The following is a 22,809-nucleotide window of genomic DNA, read 5'->3' as shown; positions in this document are numbered from 1 at the left end:
ACCTGCTGCGTGGTCGCTGTGCTCATGAGTACAGAGGAGCCAAACTTCTGGCAGGAAAACCAAGGAGAGCTACAGGGTCCTCCTGGCCAAGCCTGAGCCTGTGTCTCTGGCACTCACTAGGCAAGGCCAATAAATGAATATGGGTGTGCCAGGACCTCTAGCCATTGCAAACAAACTCCAGACACATGTGCCCCCTTGTGCATCTGGCTAACATGGATAGTGAGGAATTGAACCTGGGTCCTTTGGCTTTGCAGTCAAATGCCTTAACTGCTAAGCCATCCCTCCAGCCCAAGCCAATCCTTTTTTTTTCCCCCCCAAGGTAGGGTCTCACTCTAGTCCAGGCTGACCTGGAATTCACTATGTAGTCTCTGGGTGGCCTCAAACTCACAGAGATCCTCCTACCTCTGCCTCCCGAGCACTGGGATTAAAAAGGGGCTGGGTGTGGTGGCACAGTGAATTCCAGGTCAGCCTGGGCTAGACTGAGACCTTACTTCGAAAAAAAAAAAGATAATGGAGAGAACACTAAGGCTCCCGAATCCTAGGCAAACAGTACACCACTGAGCCATACCTTAGTCCACTAGCAGTCTTTTATTTTTTGGGTGAAGCAGCTTCACTCTAGCCCAGGCTGGCCTTGAACTCAAGTGGTTATCCTACCTTGGCCTCCTGAATGCTGGGATTAAAGGTGTGGTACCACCATGCCCAGGTCCACTGTCCTTTTTTTTTTTTTTTTTTTTTGGTTTTTCAAGGTAGGGTCTCACTCACTCTGGCCCAGGCTGACCTGGAATTCACTATGGAGTCTTAGGGTGGCCTCGAACTCATGGCAATCCTCCTACCTCTGCCTCCCATGTGCTGGGATTAAAGGCGTGTGCCACCACTCCCGGCCCACTGTCCTTTTAACTTGATCCATCCATTCCTTTCTTCCAAAACTCACTCCCAACCTATCCAGCACCCTTGCTGAGGGCCCATGTGAGGCTGGGCTAGCCAGCAGCCTCTGTATGCAGAAGAGACGCAAGCAGTGACCCGTCCGCATGGTGATGCAGTGCTGCTGGACCACTCTCCTGCTGCTCTGCACAAGGCCCCCAGGCAGAAGGTGGGCTGGGACCCTCAGTTTGGCCATCTGTTCCCCACCCCCTGTCACGCCTGAAGCTGCAGCAGGACCCAGCAAGGGAAAAGGCAGGTCCGAGAGCACGCCTCAACACAGGCGGCAAGAAGGGTGCAAGGGGGGCACTTAGGACCCTGACGAAGCAAGGCAAAGTCTACACTCGCATGCACATAGGAAGGCATGTGGAAACACATATGGCAGATGAGGACAGCAGAGCACTCAAGGACTCGGGAGGCGGACAGAGAGATGGCTCAGCGGTTAAAGGCCTGACTGTCTGGGTTTGATTCCTCAGTAAAAGCCAGATGCACAAAGTAGTGCATGTATCTGGAATTCTTTTGCAGTGGCCAGAGGCCCTGGCATGCCTATACACACTCTCTCTCAAATAGACAAACAGTAAGAAAGAAAAGAGAAGAGAGACTGATTGAGAGGGGGAGGGGATATGATGGAGAGTAAAGTATCAACCGGGAAAGTGGAGGGAGGGAGGGTATTACCATGGGATGTTGTTTATAATCATGGAAGTTGTTAAAAAAAATTTTTTTTTGAAAAGAAAAAATAAAATAAAAAACAAACAGAAAAAAGAAAAGAAAGGAGGGCTGGAGAGATGGCTTAGCAGTTAACACACTTGCCTATAAATCCAAAGGACCCAGGTTCAATTCTCCAGGACCCATGTAAGCCAGATGCACAAGGTGGTGCACGGGACTGGAGTTTGTTTGCAGTGGCTGGAGGCCCTGGTGAGCCCATTAAAAAAAAAAAAAAAAAAGAGGTGGGTGTGGTGGTACACGCCTTTAATCCTAGCACTCAGGAGGCAAAGGTAGGAGGATGCTGTGAGTTCGAGGACATCCTGATACGACATAGTGAACTGCAGCCCAGCCTGAGCTAGAGTGAGACCCTTCCTCGAAAAAAAAGAAAAAAAGATGGGCTGGGGAAATGGCTTAGTGGTTAAGGCATTTGCCTGCAAAGTCAAAGGATTCAGGTTCGATTCCCTAGAACCTACATAAGCCAGATGCACAAGGGTCCCAAATTAGTTTGCAGTGTCTGGAGGCTCTGGTGTGCCCATTCTCTCTTTTTCTCTATCTGCTTCTTCCTCTCTCTCTCAAATAAATAAATAAATAAATAAGATATTAAAAAAAAAAAAAGAAAGAAAAAGAAAAAAGAGAATTCAGGGGAAGAAGTCAGCCAGGGAGGCACTAGGAAGCTGAGATATTTCTGCAGTACATACAAACCAAGGCTGAAAAAGGTAAAAAGAGCCTGGCTAAATAGCAAGACCCTGTCTAAAAACAAAAATGTGGCATAGCCAGGTATGTTGGTCATGCCTTTAATGCCAGCTCTTGGGAGGCTAAGGTAGGAAGACTGCCAGACTTAGCTAAAGTGAGACCCTAACACACTCACCCCAACCCCCGAAAACAAAACAAAAAAAACACAACAAAACAAAACAAAAAAAAAAAAAAAAAACACAACAAAGCCAGGCTTAGTGGTACCAAGCACTCTGGAGGCAGAGGTAGGAGGAATTCCATGAGTTCAAGGTCAGCCTGAGACTATACAGTGAATTCCAGGTCAGCCTGGGCTAAAGTGAGACCCTACCTCAAAATACCAAAAACCAAACAACAACAACAAACCATTAAATCAGGGCTGGAGAAATGGGTTAGTGGTAAAGGCACTTGTCTGCGAAGCCTAAGGACCTATGTTCCATTCTCCAGATCCCATGTAAGCCAGACACACAAGGTGACACAAATGTTCAAGGTCACACAGCACACAAGGCAGCACACATGTCTGCAGTTCATGTCTGGGGGTCCTGATGTGCCAGTTCTCTCTGATAAAGAAAAGCAATCATTAAATCAGTGGTGTGTGCCTGTTATTCCAGCACTGAGGCAGCAGAGCTAGAACAGCCATGCGTTTAAGGACACCCTGGTCTCATAAAACAAAACATATCACAAAGAAATCAAAATGAAGAAAAAGGCATAAGTACTGGTCGTAGGTAGTAAGGCGTGGTGACGAGGACCTTGATACCAATGGCTGCTGGCTGCCAACATGCTCTAGGTTTGGAACTGTTGCCACCAACTCACTGCTTGGAGCAGAGGCCTTCGACACCATGCACACCTACCCTGCCGAGAGTAACCAGGGCCACAAGCAGTCAGCTATGCAGGCAAGGCCCAGATGTGCCACAGCCTGCTCCCAGGGCCCAGAATGGAAAATTCAAGCTGTCTTCTGGAGGCCTGACTGTTCAGTAAGCTGGGCAGTGTCTCCTCCACCAGACTGCGGCGGGGACAATGTACTGTCTGTCCACTGCAATTTATCCCTAACCACGTACTGCATCTGTGAAACCCATGGTCCCTGGTCAACTACCTAGGCAGACAAGAGGAAGGTAGAACCCCACAATCAAGCAATATCCTGAGGCAGCATGGTAACAGGAGCCCAAATCTCGGTAAGAGCCATCCATCTATGATCTATGTAAGTAATTCTGGCTTAGGTTGATTCACCCACCCAGTGGAAGGTTATAAATCTGTATCTTTAATTGTTTCCCTGGGACAGTCAGGTGAAGCTACTGTCCGTCTGCCTTGATCTAAAATGATGGAACTTATTTATTCATTTATTTGAGAGAGAGAAAAAGGCAGATAGAGAGAATGGGTACAACAGGATCTATAGCCATTGCACATGAACTCCATACACATGTGCTACCTTATGTATCATCTGGCTTATGTGGGTACTGGATCCTTAGGCTTCACAGGCAAGCACCTTAACTGCTGAGCTCTCTCTCCAGCCCTAAAACGATGGCATCTTATGGACAGTTTTGAGAGTTACTGAGGACTTGGTAGTCATAGTTCTTTGACCCAGAACCTCCAGTCTTGAGGTGGAGCCAGCTCTATAGTACTCCTGTCAGCACAAAAGTCACAGGCTGGCCTGTGGACACTGGAGGACAGGCAAAGGAGAGGGCCAGTTCCAGGGCCAGGGTGAGGTGTTGGGGAGAGGTGGTTACATAAAATCTCTGCCTGCTGCCTGGAATGAATTCCAGTTCTGCCTGAAGCCACAGCTCAGGACCCTCCTTCCCCACAAGGTGCTTTCTGTCCTTCCAGCTCAGCCGGCTTCATGTGTCTGTCGACAACATCAATGCACACCCTGAGAGTAGGGACCCTACTTGAATGGTCTAGCATGAATCTCAGTGGTATGACCCTGGACCTCTAACCAAGCCCCAGGCTCCTCTGTGAAGTGGAGATGTGACGTTAGACCTCACTGGTGACTGAGAGCACTCGTGAGCACCGAGCAAAGCGGGGCCAGGCTTGCATGCAGCAAGCATGCCATCTGCTGCTGCAGGTCATTTCTGAATCTCCCACATAGCACACCCTGACTGACAAGCGGTGAACAATCATCTAGATTCCTGCATTTTAGAATGTTGGATATTGTGAAGGTCTGGCACTAAGAGAAAAATTAGACAGTGACCTTGGTATCTGTTTTGATGGGACCCAGAACTGGGCGCAAACAAGAACACACACTCAGCTACTCTTAGGCAGTAATTGCAAAGAGCTGGTTAAGATAATGTTGTCATGGAAACAGATGCAGTCTGGGAACAGAGACTTTGGGGCATGGTGATCTTCCTTCCATCATGTCCCTTGACACTAACTTTTTCATTGTCTAGATTCTGATGCCTTCAGCCAACCCTCACCTAGAGCCCCATTCCCCATTGCCATGGTGGTGAAGTGTTCTTTTAGAGGAATCCTCTCCTCACCTCCCCTTCTGCTAGGATGATGAGTATGGTAGGTGCCCCAGATGACAAGTAGGGCCCAGAAAGCACACAATAGAGAGGAAGCCAAGAGTCTCCACCCTTCCCAGGCTGCTACAGGGCAGCGAAGCAGCCACCTCCTGAGCCTTGGAAGCCTTCAGGGGCGGAAGTGGCTGGAGGAAGGGCAGATCTCCTGTCAGCAGTACCTCTCTCCAAACAAGAAGTGCAGTATCAGCGGTTCCCCTGAAACAATGGCATTTATTCCCTTGGGTGCCAGCATTCCAATTACCTCTAGATGGCGCCAGGTAAAGACAAATACAGACAGGAATCCCATCTCTAGCAGGCAGGTATCAACCACAGCACATCCCCAACCCTGCTCCAATTTCCCCTTGCAGACAAGCTGAGATTCCAGAAGTTTCCCAGGTGTTCCACATCTGAGTTGGTGTGAGCTGGTGAAGGTCCCTGTCAGTACCAGGCACTGGAGTCTCAGAAGGCACATGTGGAATGTGGTGAGGGTGCTCCCTGCACAGACAAGGTGGCACCCATGCTACGGAAAGGCAGACCATACACACCTGCTCCTGGTGTGCACACCTAAGACTCATACCCAGCACCTGATCTGTAACCTCACCAGTCTTGAGTCAGACCGTGATGAGATGGGCACCCTCTTGCCCATCCACCTCTGGCAGCTGGCAAAGACGCTCCTTTGGCAGCTGTAGAGCAACAGCTGTTTCTGGATCTTGCCCCTCCCCTAAAAAGCAAAGCAGACAAGCTGCCTTTGGCTAGCCAGTATATCAAGTGTCCTGTGGTAGCTGCTCCTAAAGGCCAGGTGCTCTGTGCTAACACTTAACATTCAGGAAAAGGCACCCCACAGGCTAGTCACTAGTTCCAGGGAGAGGTAGGTTAGTATGGGAAACAGCAACTAGAAGACTGCCATCAAAACCAGAGGTGCGGGCTGAGGAGATGTCTCAGTGGTTACAGGCACTTGTTGGCAAAGCCTATTGGCATGGGTTCAATTTCCCAGTACCCACATGCACCTGGAATTCATTTCCAGCAGTCAGAGGCCTTAGTGTGGCCATACTTTCTCTGCTTAATACAAGTGTCAAAAAGAAGGTGATAAACTGGGTGTGGTGGCTCGCACCTGTAGTTCCAGCATTTGGGAGGTGGGGTAGGAAGATCTGAAATTTGAAGCAGGCCTGAGCTACACAAGACACTACCTTTCTTTTTTTTTGGAGTGGGAGGGATCTGAAGTAGTGTCTCGCAGTAGCCCAGGCTGACGTGGAATTCACTATGCAGTCTCAGGCTGGCCTCAAACTCACAGTGATCCTCCTACCTCTGCTTCCCAAGTGCTGGGATTAAAGTTGTGAGAGCCACCATGCCCAGTAACAAGACACTCTCTTCAACCCAAACCTAGAGGTGCTGAAGTGTCACAGCCCATGGCAAGCAGCCAAGGTTACTGGAGCTGTCCCCTACCCTGCAGAGGTGGCTCTCCTTCTCCCCTCCCCCCTTCCTTCCCTCCTTCCCTCCTTCCTTCCTTCCCTCCCTCCCTCCCTCCCTCCCTCCCTCCCTTCCTTCCTTCGTTTTTTTGAGGTAGGGCCTCTCTCTAGCTCAGGCTGACCTGGAATTCACTATGTAGTTTCAAGGTGGCCTCAAACTCATGGCGATCCACCTACCTCTGCCTCCCAAGTGCTGGGATTAAAGGTATGCACCACCACACCTGGCTAGAGGCAGCTTTCTAAAAAGTTATATGGGGCTGAAGAGATGGCTTAATGGTTAAAAGATGCTGGCCTGCAAACCCAAGGGACACAGGTTCATTTCCCCAGGACCCACATAAGCCATATGCACAAGGTGGTGCATGCATCTGGAGTTCACTGCAGTGGTTGAAGGTCCTGGTGTGCCCACTGTTTCTCTATCTGTCTCTTTCTCTCTCTCTCTCTCAAAAAACCCACAAAACCAAAAACAAACAAAAACCTATCATTAACATAAAAGGAATCTTTAATTTTTTTTTTTTTTAAGATTACAGTGGCCCTAAGAGACTAGAGAGCATGTGCTCACTTCCTTTTTTGAGAGGTGAGAGGAGCAAGGCGGGTCAAGGAGCACCTTCTACAAAACACGTGCTTCCTTCCCAGCCTCCACTGGAGGAGCAAAGCAAAGGCAGAAAGGGTAGGTTGGTCACAGCAGAGGAACATGGATTCCATAAAGGTTGGGTGCCAAACTATGCACTAAACCACCAGGTTTGGGGCTTGGAAGGTTCCCTTAGCATAACTCTCAGAGCACAGCAGCCATCCCTGATGTAGGGCCAGATCCTAGTTCCTCTTGGGCTACCTGGCCAGTTCCTTTTCCTCTGTTGCTAGAGAGGTACTGCACAGCCCTTCACACACCCACGCAGGCCTCCCACTCACTGTGCGCCTCCACCAAGTCACTCTGTGTGCTGTAGGGGACCAGCGGGTCTGGCAGCTCTGAGAAAAAGCTCTTCATGGCACCAGCCACAGTGTTCACGGTGAAGTCTTTTTCAGCCAAGTCCAGGTTGTGGTCTGAAAGGAAGTCCAGAGAACGAGACCAGACACATCTAAGTTAGCAGATACAATGAGGAAAGTCAAGGCTCCCAAAAACTCAAGGACCTGGGGATGCTGCCCAGAGCCGGCCTGGAGCCTGGGCAGGAGACTAGAGAGGAGCTAGGGAGCTGACAGTGCAGGTTCAGAGACACAGGTGGATGCCCAATGCCTCTTTCCATGGTGGTGGGAAAGGATGGCACCCCACCCAAGCTCCCTGGGCCACAGCTCTCATGTCTGGCTCTAATGTGAGAAGGCCTCTTCTTCATTCTCTCACCTGTTGGGCAGTGACAGGAGGCTTTCTGGAAAAGGCTGGCTCATAAAACATGCCCTGATGGAGGGAGGCAACCCCCCACTCTCCTCTTTGGATCCTCCCATCACCCTATAGCACAATGACCCAGTCCCCCACTCTCCTCTTTCTCTGCTCCACTGCATTCCTGAATCTGCAGATTATCTATGGCTATTACCAGTGCTCATTTCTGGGGCCACTGGCTGTTCAGATTCTTTTTTTTTTACTGTTCAGATTCTTGTGGGCAGTCTCGAACCATGCCACCATCTTGGTCAACAATGGACTGCACAGATGATGGTGGGACCACGAGATGGTGCCACCTAGTGACACTTTACTTAGTTTGTGTAAGCACACTCCTGACCTATCATTCATCCAGCGTGGATGTGGTTCTCAGGATATATGTCTGGTGTGCAGAGATGCTTGGATGGGTGGGTGGGTGGCAGTGCATCTCCCCAGACAGGGTTCCAAACTCTTGGGACCTCCTGCTTCCTACACACTGGATTAGTGGGAACTCGCTGTCAGCTAGCCCATGTGAGTGGGGTAGGAGGGTGCTGCTGACAGCTGATAACTTTCCCAACATGGCTTGCTTTTGCACTGGGAGCACAGCTTTGCACCTCAGTGTGGGTACTTCTCAGAACGAGTTGGATCACTTGGGTGGGGCCACTCACACTGAACTAGCTGAGGAGCAGAGAGGCCCCACCAAGAGATGGGTAACTCTTGAGAGCTCAGCCTGGGAGACTGAGAAGTAAGGCTGAGTGAGGGTGCACCAGGGCGTGGTCAAAAATACCAAGATCGCCGGGCGCGGTGGCGCACGCCTTTAATCCCAGCACTTAGGAGGTAGAGGTAGGAGGATCGCCGTGAGTTTGAGGCCACCCTGAGACTCCATAGTGAATTCCACATCAGCCCGAGCTAGAGTGAGACCCTACCTCAAAAAAACAAAAAAACAAAAAAGAAAAAACAAGATCATCTGAACCACGACTACCCTGGCTCCAGCGAGGGAGGCCATGCCCTTCCAGGAGCGCCGGGCAGTCTAACCAGTAAGAGTGACTGGATGGCAAGGGGCAGGCAAGCTATGGCTTGCTGACAAAGCCTCTGTCACTGAGCTGGGCTCTCTTGGTTCGGGTTTGGGTAGGGACAGTAGGACTACCCTGAGGTCCCTGGCAACAGCTGTGGCATCTATTTACCAAGCCTACTGTTTTGGGGCCAGGTTGCCTTACCTTGATCGAACTGTCTCTGCAGACTCTCCATCTCTGACTTGTTCCCACTGACCCGGTAGATGCCTTCTGTGCTCAGTCCTGTGGAGAGAGAGCCAACAGGGTCCTCTAAGTTACAGCCTGACAGCAGACAGGGCTGTGTGCAAGGACAGGGACAAGGCACCTGTGAGGTGGCACTGATGGAAGAGGGCCAACCATGCTGTTTGATTTTTTCCCAAACACTTCAAGCCATTTCCCCCTAATTTCACTTAAAAGTTTCAAAGTCCTCTCCTGCCCCAGACCCTTTCTTTCTGTGAGGCAGGGTCTCATAACTCAGGACAGCCTCAGACTTGACCTTGAAATCCTGATTTCCTCCCCCCCCCCCTCTTTCTTCTTCTTCTTTTTTTTTTTTTTTTGAGGCATGGTCTCACTCTAGCCAAGGCTGACCTGAAATTCACAATGTAGTCTCAGGATGGCCTCAAACTGATGATGATCCTCCAATCTCTGCCTCCCAAGTACTGGGATTAAAGGCATGCGCCACCACGCCTGGCTGGTATATATTCTTGAGTTTTTCATTTTTAAGAACTATGTGTGGTGTCTGTCTGCAATCCCCACACTCAGGAGGCCAAGGCAGAAGACCGTTTCAAGTTCAGGCCAGTATGAGCTACTCAGTGATACCCAGAAAGGTGACTTGGCGATTATGGCACTTGTTTGTGAAGCCTAAGGATCCAGGTTTGGTTCCCCAGAACCCAAGTAAAACAGATGCACATGGTGGCACCGTATGCGTCTGGAGTTCGTTTGTAGTGGGTAGAGGCCCTGGTGTGCCCATTCTCTTCCTTTCTCTCAAATAAACAAACATTAAAGAAAATTAAGCGTGTATTTTTTTCTTTTTATTGTTAGCATAGGTTTTCCTATTCCTACATCATATGGTCTATTTTTCTTTTGATCTTTTATGATTTTGTAGTTTTGGTTTTTCAAGATAGTCTTGCTCTAGCCTAGGCTGACCTGGAATTCACTATGTAGTCTCAGGGTGGACTTGAACTCATAGTGACCCTCCTACCTCTGCCTCCTGAGTTCTAGGATTAAAGCCATGTGCCACCATGCCTGGCTAATAAAAATGTAATTTAAAAAATCAATTGCAGGACTGGAGAGATGGCTTAGTGGTTAAGGTGCTTACCTGCAAAGCTGAAAGACCCAGGTGTGACTTCCCAGGACCTACGTAAGGCAGATGCACAAGGTGGTACATGCATCTGGAGTTTATTTACAGCAGCTGAAGGCCCTGGTAAACCCATTCCCTCTCAAGGTAGGCTGGAACTCATGGCGATCCTCCTATCTCTGCCTCCTGAGTTCTGGGATTAAAGGCATGCACCACCATGGCCGGATCTTTAATTATTTTTGTATCTTTTATTTTTATTCACTTTTTATGAGAGAGAAACAGAAAGAGGGAGACAGAGGATGAGAATAGCCACTGCAAAAGAATTCCAGATGTGTGTGTGAGCTGTCAGGTTTTGCAAGCAAGTGCCTTTAACGACTGAGTTATCTCTCTATCCCCTAAATTTATTTATTTATTTTATTTTTTAAATTTATTTATTTATTTAGTTCATTTTTTATTTATTTGAGAGCAACAGGCACAGAGAGAAAGGTAGATATATATAGAGAGATAACAGAATGGGCGTGCCAGGGCCTCCAGCCACTGCAAACGAACTCCATACGTGTGTGCCCCCTCGTGCATCTGGCTGGGGAATGGAGCCTCAAATTGGAGTCCTCAGGCTTCACAGACAAGCGCTTAACTGCTAAGCCATCTATCTAGCCCTAAATTTATTTATTTTAAGTAGTGTATTTATTTACATATTTAAGAAAGAGAGAAAGGTAGGGGGAGAGAATATTAGTTAGTTGCAGGGCCTCAACACTGCAAATAAACTCCAGACATATGTGCCACCTTGTACATCTGGCTTATGGGGGTACTAGGGAATTGAACCTGGGTCCTTAGGCTTTGCAGGCCAGTGCCTTAACTGCTAAGCTATCTCTCCAGCCCTTTTTATTTGTATTTATTTATTTATTTATTTATGAATGAGAGAGAGACAGAGAAAGAGGTAGACAGATACAGAGTGGACATGCCAGGGCCTCTAGTCACTGTAAATAAACTCCAGATGCATGTACCACTTTGTGCATCTGACTTCTGTGGGTACTGGGAAATTGAACCTAGGATCTTAGGCTCTGTAGACAAGTGTCTTAATCACTAAGCCATCTCTTCAGCCCCCCTAAATTTATTTTTATTTAATATTTTTATTAATTTTTTGTGGGGGAAGAGGGCTGTCATACTCTCAGCCTCCTTGGGATTACAGGCACACACCACCACAATGTCTGGTTTGAGTCCCTTTCACTAGCAACTCTTCTACAACATTCTCAGACATATTTAAACTTTCTATGCATTTCTCATCTTAGGTGACATTTCACAGGCATACATATGTGGTCACTCCCAGGTTGATAGGTCCTGGGTGTGTCAACAACTTCCAGTTTTCAAGTGCTAATCTGAAACATAACTATGTTTTAGACTCTCTTTCCTTTCCATGAATGTCCACCTTTTATAAAATTTTAATTTATTTATTTGAGGGGGCGCAGATTGGGAGAGAATGGGTGTGCCAGGGCCTTTAGCCACTGAAAAGCAACTCTAGATGCACACACCACCTTGTACATCCAGCTTACGTGGGTACTGGGGAATCAAATCTGGGTCCTTAGGCTTTGCAGGCAAGTGCCTTAACTGCTAAGCCATGTCAGTGTTTTCTAACGGAATGATGGGCACAAATGGCTGGAGTTGAAGATGCTCTGACAATGTGGTACTACACCACAGTCCACATCCTGGTGTGAAGAGGTACCACAGTACTGTAGAAGAGCTGAACCACGATCCCCTGGGACATCAGAGGACAGAAGATGAAGTATGTGCTAGCTATATGGAATGGTATGGAGTGTGGGGGCTGAAACCTTACTAGACAGATCAGCATCTGAACACATGAGGCCAGCTCCAGCACATCCATTAATCATCAACAGCACTTCCTGTAAGCTGCCTGCATGTTTTGTTTTACGAAATCTCATTTTAAAATAGCAACCCTGCTGCTGTTGTACCCAACACCATGGCATAATTTAGGAAAGGTATCATTAGCTTGACGAGTACAATTTATCACAACTACCACTTAGACATCAATTAAAAACAAACAAAACTAAGAGCAGAGTGCATACCACAAAAGCTGTGACCAGTGGGTTGGTGTATGGATGAAAACCAGAGTGGTAGACAGGGCAGAATCCAGGGGCAGTGCTGGGACGTCACAGACCACACAGTCACACTCCCAGTGACGGTCTCATGCCTGCCAGCAGAGTTCTCACCTGTACTAGTCTTCTGTACTGAACACAAGTCTGCAGGGCCCACTCCAGGGGCCACCCCATTGTCTTCTCAATACTGCACCTGATTTCACACATCACCTATTAAGTTCATCTTTGGGCAGAGAACAAGACAAGGCTCAGAAAAGCCAAGGTCACTATTTTCAAATATCTGGGCAACTGCCATGTAGAACAGCCTTGTTCCAGTGGCTCTAGGGAACAGGGCTCTGACTCAGCACTGCACAGAAAGTGCACGATGGCAGATATTTGCTCAATAGATAAAGTACCTATTCATGGGCACAGATGCCATTCACAGAATGGGACAGAGCTTTTGAATTCACTCCTAAGCGGATAAGCATCTGACTGGGATGCTGTTTAAGATAAGTATCTGGTCTAGGAAGACAGTACACAACCACAAGCACAAAATGAGCCACCTGCTGAATGTTCACTGTGTGAGGCCTACAGGGCTAAACACCTGCCATGTGCTTTTACACCAGCTCTCACAATAACCCTGAAAAGGCAGGCCGTCACTAGCCCCACTGCACAGATGGGAATGCTGAGGTTAAGTAGGACATGCAGCATCAGATCTTAAGACTGGCGAGATTTGAACCCTGGGCTATCTTATTATGCTCTAGGTCTCCAGTTCTCAAAACGGAGCTTGCCTCAGAACATCTGGAGCTTTGCTATAGAACAGGCTCTAGAATCCTGGAGACTGCAGCTTTGCAGTAGGGTTCAAATGTGCATTTCTGACATTCTGAGGTGCTGCCACTGCCTCGGGAGGCCCTTTGGGATCTAGGATCTGCCACTTGAGAAGATGACCTTGGCCTCTACAGTCTCTAACCCTAAATTCCGTGAGTCAATGACACCAGACTAAACAGACAGATGCTTTAGGAAATGAAGCACTTCCAGGGAGCATGAAGCTGCTTGCTGCAAGCTCTTAGGTGTCACTGAATCTTCTCATAACGGTCATATATGATCTTGATACTTTTTTTTGTTTTGTTTTGTTTTCCAAGGTAGGGTCTCCCTCTAGCCCAGGCTGACCTGGAATTCATCCTGTATTCTCAGGGTGGCCTCAAACTCATGGCAAGCCTCCTACCTCTACCACCCAAGTGCTGGGATTAAAGGCAAGTACCACCACGTCTGGCTTGATACAATTTTTTTTACAGAATACTAGGCAAAAATAAAGGGATATATTCCTTTTTTTCACTAAGAAGTTGCTATCACTTCTTGACTTTATGGCTAAAACCAAGTGAATAAGAATTTAAAAAAAAATTACTGAGTGTCCACATGACAGGCAAGTTGCTTTACAGAGATTTTATTTTAGGCTTGGTCTTTACAACTTAGGCAACATAACCAGGCAGGCTAGCTCCAGTGCAAGCCTATGGCCTAAGACCTGGTCTGTCTTTGCTGAGTTCCTGAGAGGCCAGTAGTATATGGCAGCACAAGTGTCCTTTAGGAAGTTGGAAACGTAGGGGGAGAACTGTCTCCCAGCACAGGGTGGGCCTGCTTTGCTTTCCTTTCCTTTTTCCTTTCCCCTTTCCCTTCCCCCTTCCCCCTTCCCCCTTCCCCCTTCCCCCTTTCCTTTCCTTTCCTTTCCTTTCCTTTCCTTTCCTTTCCTTTCCTTTCCTTTCCTTTCCTTTCCTTTCCTTTCCTATCTTCCTCCAAGTGCTGAGATGGAAGGTGTGCACCATCACGACCAGCATGGGCCTGCTGTTCTGAAGTGTCCAAGTGAGCCTGGACTGGAGGTCAGTCCTCTCAGCCAGGCGTCTCCACAGTGGCCACATCAGGCCTTGCACCGCTCCTTCGGTATATACCAGCATTCAGTTCTGGGCTTTCCTTTCTAGCAACCAATCAGTACTTCCTCCAAGGCAGCCTCAGACTTGCTTATTTTGTTTAGTTTCTATATTTAGACATAAAAACTCAGCACTTCAGTCCTTTTAAAAAAAACTTAACTTCCTGAGCCAGAGACCCTGCCTCGAAAAACCAAAAAAAAAAAAAAAAAAAAAAAAAAAACAAACAACTTAACTGGTGCTGCTAGTATGGTTAAAACACTCCACACAGTCAGGATGGACTAGAAGGGTCACAGTGGACTTTTCTGGAGGCAGAAGGCATGGCATACATACCCCATTATGCTTGTTTCTGATGTACTCAGGAGGAGGCAAGGGCAACTGAGCCGTGAGGCCTGATGAGTGCTGAAGCTCAGGGATACCTCACCCTTGTGGGCTGGTCGCCAGCTTCTCCTTTGTGAAGGCCACATGCCAGCAGTCTGGCTGCAACACACCCCCTTTAGAGCACTTGCTGCTACCCTGCTCCTCACAACAGAAAGGGTACGGGGTGAGGGTAGGTGAAAACCAAGAGCAAGTATGCTTGCATCCCCACCCTGGGCACCAAAGGCAACAAGTCTTACCTCGCTGTGACAGTGCATATTTAATGAGGCCTTGCACTGTGCTCACAGAACAATTAGTCTAATAACCTAGTAACAGGGGACATACGTGCTGAGTTTCACCTGCAGGGTGTTTTCAGTTCAAATCCCAAGTCACAGAATAATAACCGCTTTGAGCTGTTGCTTTTTTTTGAGACAATGGTTCATGTAGCTCAGGCCAGCCTCAAATTCACCACTTTATGTAGCGCAGACTGGTCTTGAACTACTGATCCTACTGCTTCCTGAGTGCTGGGATTACAAACATGTGCAACCAATGCCCAGATTTGTAGTCTATGTTTATTTATTATTTATTGTGTGTATACATGGAGGTTAGAGGACAGCTTCCTGTTTGGTCCTAGCCTTCCACCTCATTTGCAGCAGGGTCATTTCCTCAGGGCTGTCAGCAAGCTTCCTGAAAGTGTAGTCTCCCCTCCTTACTCATGGCGCCCTGGGGTCACAGAAGCATGCCACAGCCTTGGGCTTTTTACGCAGTCTGACGATCTGAGCCCAGGTACTCAGTGTTGCGTAGCAAGCACTTTGTCCACCAAACCATCTCTGCAACCTGCATTTTTTTAAAAATTTACTTATTAGAGAGAGAGAGAATGGGCACACCAGAGCCTCTAGCCAATGCAAATGAACTCCAGATGCATTGCGCCAACTTGTGCATTTGGCTTACATGGGTTCTGGGGAATCGAACATGGATCCTTGGGCTTCACAGGCAAGAGCCTTAACCACTGAGCAATCACTCCAGCCTTCTTCTTTTTTAAAAAGTAAACATTTAAAATACTTTTATTTATTTGAAAGAGGGAGAGAATGAGTGTATATGTCTGTGTATGGGCCAGCCAGGGCCTACTGCTGCTGCAAACAAACCCCAGATGTATGCATCACTTTGTGTCTGATTTTATGTGAGTACACCAGCAGGCTTTGCAAGCAAGTGCCTTTCACTGCTGACCCAACTCTCCAACTCCAGCCCGAAGATGTTTTTGTTATTAGAGGCACTATGTAGTCTTAGGGTGGCCTCGAACTTATGGCAATCCTCCTACCTCTGCCACCTGAATGCTGGGATTAAAGGTGTGCACCACCATGCCCGGTTCCAAGCCTCCATTCTTAACAAGCTTCAAGAGCAGTGCCTGCCAGGTGGTCTACAGAAAGCATTCAAACACTCTGGTCTGGTTTTCTGTGGGTCGCGAGAAAATTCAAGGCAGGACTGGCAGGCTTTGTCAGCAAGGACCTTTAAGCGCTGAGCTGTCCCCCAAGTCCATTACTACTACTTTGTAGGCATGAAGGTTCTGTTTTGGCTCGGTTTCAAAGGTGGAGGAGGTGTGGCAGCTGGAGCTCCATCCATGGTGGTATGAACTTGAGAGTGTGTGTTTACATCTTGGATGATTAGGAGAGTGGCAGGTTTTTAATTTATTAATTTATATTTATTTTTTAGTTTTTCGAGGTAAGGTCTCACTCTAGCCCAGGCTGACCTGGAATTCACTCTACTCTCAGAGTGGCCTTGGGCTCTCCTAAGTGCTGGGATTAAAGGCCTGTGCCACTATGCTCAGCTTCTCTCCCTCTCTCCCTTTCTTTCTCAACTTGTTTGTTTGAGAAAGGCCCAAGGCTGGCCTTGAACTTTTTTTTTTAAATTTTTTATTTATTTATTTGAGAGCGACAGACACAGACAGAAAGACAGATAGAGGGAGAGAGAGAGAATGGGCACGCCAGGGCTTCCAGCCTCTACCAACGAACTCCAGACGCGTGCGCTCCCTGTGCATCTGGCTAACGTGGGACCTGGGGAACCGAGCCTCGAACCGGGGTCCTTAGGCTTCACAGGCAAGCGCTTAACCACTAAGCCATCTCTCCAGCCCTGGCCTTGAACTCTTGACCTATACCATCATCACCCTCTCTCCCCAGGATGCCTAACCCTAGAGAGCAGACAGGTGGAAAAGCTCCTCCAGGGCACAGGCAGATGCCTCCCAAGCCTCAGTGAGGACAGAGAAGACTTTGCTCAGGTTCCTGATGCAGAGCGGCCCATGAAAGGAAGCAAAACGTCACCAATCACAGCCCTGGTCTCTGAGAAAATGCTTTTTGGAGTGAGAAGCCTTTGGCAGAAACATGGATGCCAGGATCCGCAAGCTAGGAGAAACACATTCGTCTCCATGTGGCTTCTAGTCAGTAGGACTCAAGCTCCCTCGTTCCAGTGTTGATGGCCTTGCCCTGGCGTCAATGCTTCGGCTATGCCCTGTGGCCAGGCTGGTCTTGCCACTCTACAGTAGAGCTTCTCCCCAGGCCCTTAGCCGGGCCTCACACCCACACCACTCTTTCTGCACAGTGAGTGCTTGCTTTTGTGCTCCCCACAGCTGCTGTTTTCTGCTTTCTAATCCAGGCTGTTGATTCAATAGCCCAAGACAGGGCCATGACTTGCTAGGATGCCCCATAGCAGGTGGCACCTTTCTGCAATGCTGCCCCTTCACCAGGTTCAATCTTTCCAGCTTCTCAGGCCAACCAGCCTAACAGGGAGGTACAGAGTCTGTCTCAAACAGGTTCCCTGCACATCTCTTCCCTAGCATGTGGGGTTCAGGCTGTGGATGCACCTGGGCCACCAATCTCTGTGCACCCAGCCTCACCTCAGCACCTGCATCTGAAAACGAGGGGTGATAAGAGGACTTCTGTCCCAGGGCTATTTGCCCGTCTTGCTCCAGAGCATCAGCACCAACCCTTGGTGGGAAAGGAGAATGTACTATACAGGAGTGCAGTACCCCACTGAGGTCTTGTCCCACTGGGACCACCCAGTTGCATACTCCTCTTCTTGTCCCTGGAGGTCTGGAGAGTGAAGTTCCATTAGAATGAGGCAGCATTGGGTAGGTTGAAGGAGGGAGATGGATAGACAGATGGCACACACAGGAAAAGAGCCAGAGCCAAAAGAATTCTCCAGATCCCAATTGGATGGCATGGCAGAAGTGGTCCCCACCCTCCTGGCAGGATGTGTCACTGAACTCTTGGCTGCAGGCAGGGCCAGTGCAGCTGAGAGAGCCAGGCAGAGCAGGCCTGTCGGAACTTCGTTGGGGACCTGGGCTGATACCCAGACTATTTCTGTTTTGGAAGGGAGGTGGGGTTACTTTGCGGGACATACTTGACTTCTCCTTGGCTGCTGGGCTCTCCAGGCAGCGTGCCAGGGCATACTGTTCTGATCACACAGGGCACTGGGTCCTGAGGAAATCCGCTAGCAAGGCCGAATCACAAGGTAAATGAATTCTGCTTATCTGGAACACTACAGAGCTGGCCTAGCTGTTGGCCTGCCCACATGGCAGTGAGGAATTTTTGGAATGTAAGTGACTTCTGCCAGGTTTACTTAGGAAGGAGGAGAAAACCAACGTGGCAAGCAATGGATAATTTGAGGCAACCAACAAAAATCTCCCTAGAACTATAGGATATACTAAGGCACAGATTCCCAAAATCCATAGCATATGAAAGGCTGCACCTCATATTCTGGCCTCTACCATTAAAAAAAAAATCTTTTTTTTTTTTGAGAGAGAATGAATGAATGAATGAATATGGATGTTCCAGCACTTCTAGCCACTGCAAAAAAAAACCCTAGATGCGCTGACAGAAAGCTGGAAGAAGCCATTCTACATGCAGTTCAATGGGAGAAAGAGATATCACCAGTGAAGATACTCAACAGTGGACACTGGAAGCCTTATAATTCGCCAGCCAGCCTAAATGAGCCAATGGGTACAATAGTGGCACGTCTATCATGGTGGAAACCAACTGCCCTCTAATTGGACTGGAGGCCTGCTGCATTGGAGGGAATACATCTGTGATACTGAAAACATAAAACAGGGGTACTCATGAGCCCTAGTGGTGTAACATCTGCTGATGTCTGGATAAGTGTATATACTATGCTTATTGAACTGCCCAGTAAGCACTTCTCTTAATATTTATACCCTTATATTAATGCTAGTCTCACTTTGGGTAGACAATCTTCTCTTTTCAGATGGCAGTGACCTTGGGATGACTCAGAAGGTATCATGGTGCTGGGAAGAAGTGACTGGAGTACTGAGTATATCTTGATCACACCTTCCGAGGCTCAGGGTCTAATGAGGAAGAGGTGGCGGAAAGAATTTAAGAGCCAAAGGAAAGGTAGGACTCCTTACAAAGTGCTCCCTCCAGACATAAAATGGCCTGGATATCCATGACCTCACAGTGCCTGACACTACCTACATAAGACCATCATAAGAGGAGGAAAAGATCTTGACATCAAAATAGAAGAGAGACTGATTGAGATGGGGAGGGGATATGATGGAGAATGGAATTTCAAAGGGGAAAGTTGGGGGGGGGTATTGCCATGGGATATTTTTTATAATCATGGAAGATGTTAATAAAAATTGAGAAAAAAGAAGAAAAAATTATTTCATGTGTATTTTTAGCAATTCAAGAGACTTAAATGTTTAAATATCCATACGTACACAAACTTTTTAAAAAGAATCTATGAATAAACTATTATGTTGGCAACTTGGTGAAATATAAACAAAATGACCGAGTTTAATTCATGCTCTTTATTTTAACCACAGTTGTGATTTTGAGTAAAACCCTAGATGCATGTGTTACCTTGTGCATCTGGCTTTACGTGGGTATTGGGGAAATTGAACCTGGGTCCTTTGGCTTTGCTGGCAAGTGCCTTAACCACTAAGCCATCTCTCTAGCTCCCTCTGATTTCTCTTCTTTTCTCTCCTCTCCTCTCTTCCTCTCTTCTCCTCTCCTCTCCTCTCTTCCTTCCTTCCTTTTTTTTTTTTTTTTTTTGAGGTAGGGTCTCAATCTAGCTCAGGTTGACCTGGAATTCACTATGTAGTCTCAGGGTGGCCTCGAACTCATGGTGATCATCCTACCTCTGCCTCCTGAGTGCTGGGATTAAAGTTCATTTTTTAAAATTACTTGAGAGAGAGAGAGAGAGAAAAAAAAAAAAAAAAGACAGTGAATGTGCGTGTGCCAGGGCTCCCTGCCACTGCAAACCAAATCCAGATTCATGTACCACTTAGTGTATCTGGGTTTATGTGAGTAATGGGAAATAGAACCCAGGCCGCCAGGCTTTGCAAGAAATGCTGAGCCATCTCTCCAGCCCACACCTCCCACTTTGAGGCAGTGTTTCACTTGGCCTCAAACTAGAGTGATCCTCCTACCTCATCCTGAGATTAAAGGTGTGCACCAGGGTTGGAGAGATGGTTTAGTGGTTAACATGTTTACCTGTAAAGCCTAAGGAATTATGTTCAACTCCTCAGATCCCACATAAATAAGCCAGATGCACAAGTTGACGCAAATATAAGATTGTGCATGCACACAAAGTGGCACACACGTCTGGAGTTTGAGTTCAGTGGCTGGAGGCCCTGTGCACCAATTTTTTTTTCTCTCTCTCATAAAAAAGTAATGAAGTTAGCATTTAAAAAATTGGGGGGGGCTGAAGAGATGGCTTACGATGGAGGCAGAGGTAGGAGGATTACCATGAGTTCGTGGCCACTAAGACTATTTAGTTAATTCCAGGTCAGCCTGGACCAGAGTGAGACCCTACCTCAAAAAAACAAAATAAAAAAAGTGTGAGGGTTGGAGAGATGGCTTAGTGGTTAAAACACTTGCCTTAAAAGCCTAAGGACCCAGGTTTGACTCCCCAGTATGCATGTAAGCCAGATGCACAAGAGGGCACAAGTGTTTGGAGTTCATTTACAGTGGCTGGTGGCCCTGGTGCGCCCATTCTCTCTCTCTCTCATAAATAAATAAATATTAAAAACATATACATATACCAAACTTGTAGCCGGGTATGGTGGCACACACCTTTAATCACAGCAATTGGGAGGCAGAGGTAGGAGGATTGCCATGAGTTTGAGGCCACCCTGAAACTACATAGTGAATTCCAGGTCAGCCTGGGCTAGAGTGAAACCCTACCTTGAAAAACAAAAAAAAACCCCAAAAAACTAAATAAAATAAAACATAAAAAAAGGTGTGCACCATCATGTCCAGCCTTCTAGCCACTGACCCCTTCTCATTTTTTTTTTTTTTTTTTTGAGGTAGGGTCTCACTCTGGTCCAGGCTGACCTGGAATTAACTCTGTCATCTCAGGGTGGCCTTGAACTCATGGCAATCCTCCTACCTCTGCCTCCCGAGTGCTAGGATTAAAGGCGTGCGCCACCACGCCCAGCCCTTTTTCGTTTTTTTGAGGTAGAATATTTTCTAGTTCAGGCTGACCTGGAATTCACCATGTGGTCTCAGGGTGGCCTTAAACTCACAAGGATCCTTCTACTTCTTGCCTCCCGAGTGCTGGGATTAAATGTGTGTGCTGCCACATCCAGCCCGCCCCTCACCCTTTGTTTCAAGGTAGAGTTTCACTCTAGCCCAGGCTTATCTTGAACTCTGTAGTCCCAGGCTGGCCTCAATCTCATGGTATTCCTCCTACTTCAGCCTACTGAGTGCTGGGATTAAAGGTTGCACTACGATGCCCAGCTTGCTAGTCCTGTTTTGATCATCCAAGGAGCACTCAGCAGTGTGCAATGAGCCTGTTGGTGAGTGCAGCCTGCAGCTCACCTTCTAGAGGCCACAGTGACAGCACCCTGCCTGTGAGGAGTGGCTGTGTGGCATCTGGCTATACTGAGCACTTCTTTAGTCCTGTAGTTCTCCTTCCCAGCAGCTCTCTCCACAGCTCAGATACACCAGGCAAGGGACAGAGGCTTCCTATAGGAGAGCTGTTTCCTGGACTGGAAGCTCTGCTCAGTCTGAGGCTATTGCTCACAGACCCATTAGCTTAAAGTTAAGAGAAATGGCTGGAATGTGGCCCTTTTCCATTTGATGTGCTATGAGTGGCTGGCACCCAAAAGACTCCAGGGTTTCTGTTTCTTCTTATGAAAAGGAATTAGTGATATTCTGAGATTAATACAGTCTTGCAGCCCACAGAAGATGAGCTAACAAACTGTGACAGTGGGTGCTGCATAAAGAAAACTACTGGGCCTACAAGGCCCCAACTGGGTCCTTCCTGGTGCACATCCAGCTTCATGTCTCAGACTCTGGCCTCCTCATGTGGATGTAAAAGACCTGCCTGCTGAAGGTCCTGGAATTTCCTGAGTGACAGGAACAGCCTTGGTTACTCATGGAGAGTGATGTGACCAAGTGACACTAACTCCATGAATATCCAAATAACAGGGTTTATAGAAGGTCCAGGTTTAGAGCGCATGTCCACATGCTGGGAGGGTGGCATGTTATGCCTGTGGACCTTATGCACAGGGGCGCCGCAGAGCCGCACTAGCCACACACACCAGTTGCAGTAATGAGAGTGATCCTCCTTGAGTTCTGTGGGTCATTTTTGCACAATAACCCCATGAAGAAGGCTACAATACACCTTGGTGCCTGAAGTGAAGCCTCTTGCAGGCTGAGCCTTTGACCTTGGGGGTTGGGGTGTTACTAATTCAGTACTGGAGTGTGGGCAACCTCACACTGTCAGGAAGCTGGAAGTAATTCTTGAAAGTAGCAGGAGGAAAGCCCTCAGATATGGAGACATTTAGGCATAGCAGAGCAGAGCCCAGCACATCAGGCTTGATTCTGCTTCCCTGTGGGCCTTGACGCTCTGCTTGATGTGTCTTTTGTGGGCTCAGGTAACCCCAGAGACAGGAGGCCAATGACTGTGGGTATCAAAACAGTGGAGATGGGCTAGAGAGATGATTCAGCAGTTAAGGCACTTTCCTGCAAAGCCAAAGGACCTAGGTTCGATTTCCCAGTACCCACGCAAGCCAGATGCATAAGGTGGCACATGTATCTGGAGTTGAGCTGCAGTGGCTGGAGGACCTGGCGTGCCCATTTTCTCTATCTGCCTCTTTCTCTCTCAAATTAAAACACACACACACACACACACACACCAGTAGAGATGATAGCTACCTCAAGGCTGTAAAGAGAAAAGAAAGACTCATGGAAACCCAAAGCTCTGGCTTGGCAGGTTGGCACACACTATCTCCTTAATGCCCAACTACTCTGCAAGGAAGTTATCTTCATCTTCATACAATGGTCAAGAAAACACTCAGAAAAGTGGGAGAACTTGCTTGGGGTCACACTGGCCTTATGCTGGCACCACTCACCAAAGGTTCTGTGTTGCATGCTAGGTTCAAATCAAGCTGTGTTTCCCAACTGAATTAGGCAATTTGGGAGT

The 22,809-nt window shown here is 47.8% G+C and overlaps 1 protein-coding gene across 1 annotated transcript in view; it reads right to left on the bottom strand.

Annotated features, from left to right (window-relative positions):
- Arhgap35 (Rho GTPase activating protein 35) overlaps window positions 1-22,809 on the bottom strand; it is a 182,227-nt gene that overhangs the window by 5,666 nt on the left and 153,752 nt on the right. Inside the window, exons 4-5 of the mRNA XM_045133246.1 lie at window positions 8,873-8,950; window positions 7,217-7,348 (exon numbers count right to left, since the gene is read on the bottom strand). Coding sequence (XP_044989181.1) covers window positions 7,217-7,348; window positions 8,873-8,950 — 210 coding nt within the window. The remainder of the gene's footprint in view (window positions 1-7,216; window positions 7,349-8,872; window positions 8,951-22,809) is intronic.

This window comes from Jaculus jaculus, chromosome 14 (genome assembly GCF_020740685.1).
Source record: "Jaculus jaculus isolate mJacJac1 chromosome 14, mJacJac1.mat.Y.cur, whole genome shotgun sequence".
Classification (NCBI taxonomy): domain Eukaryota; kingdom Metazoa; phylum Chordata; class Mammalia; order Rodentia; family Dipodidae; genus Jaculus; species Jaculus jaculus.
This window is presented reverse-complemented; position numbering and strand designations above follow the sequence as displayed.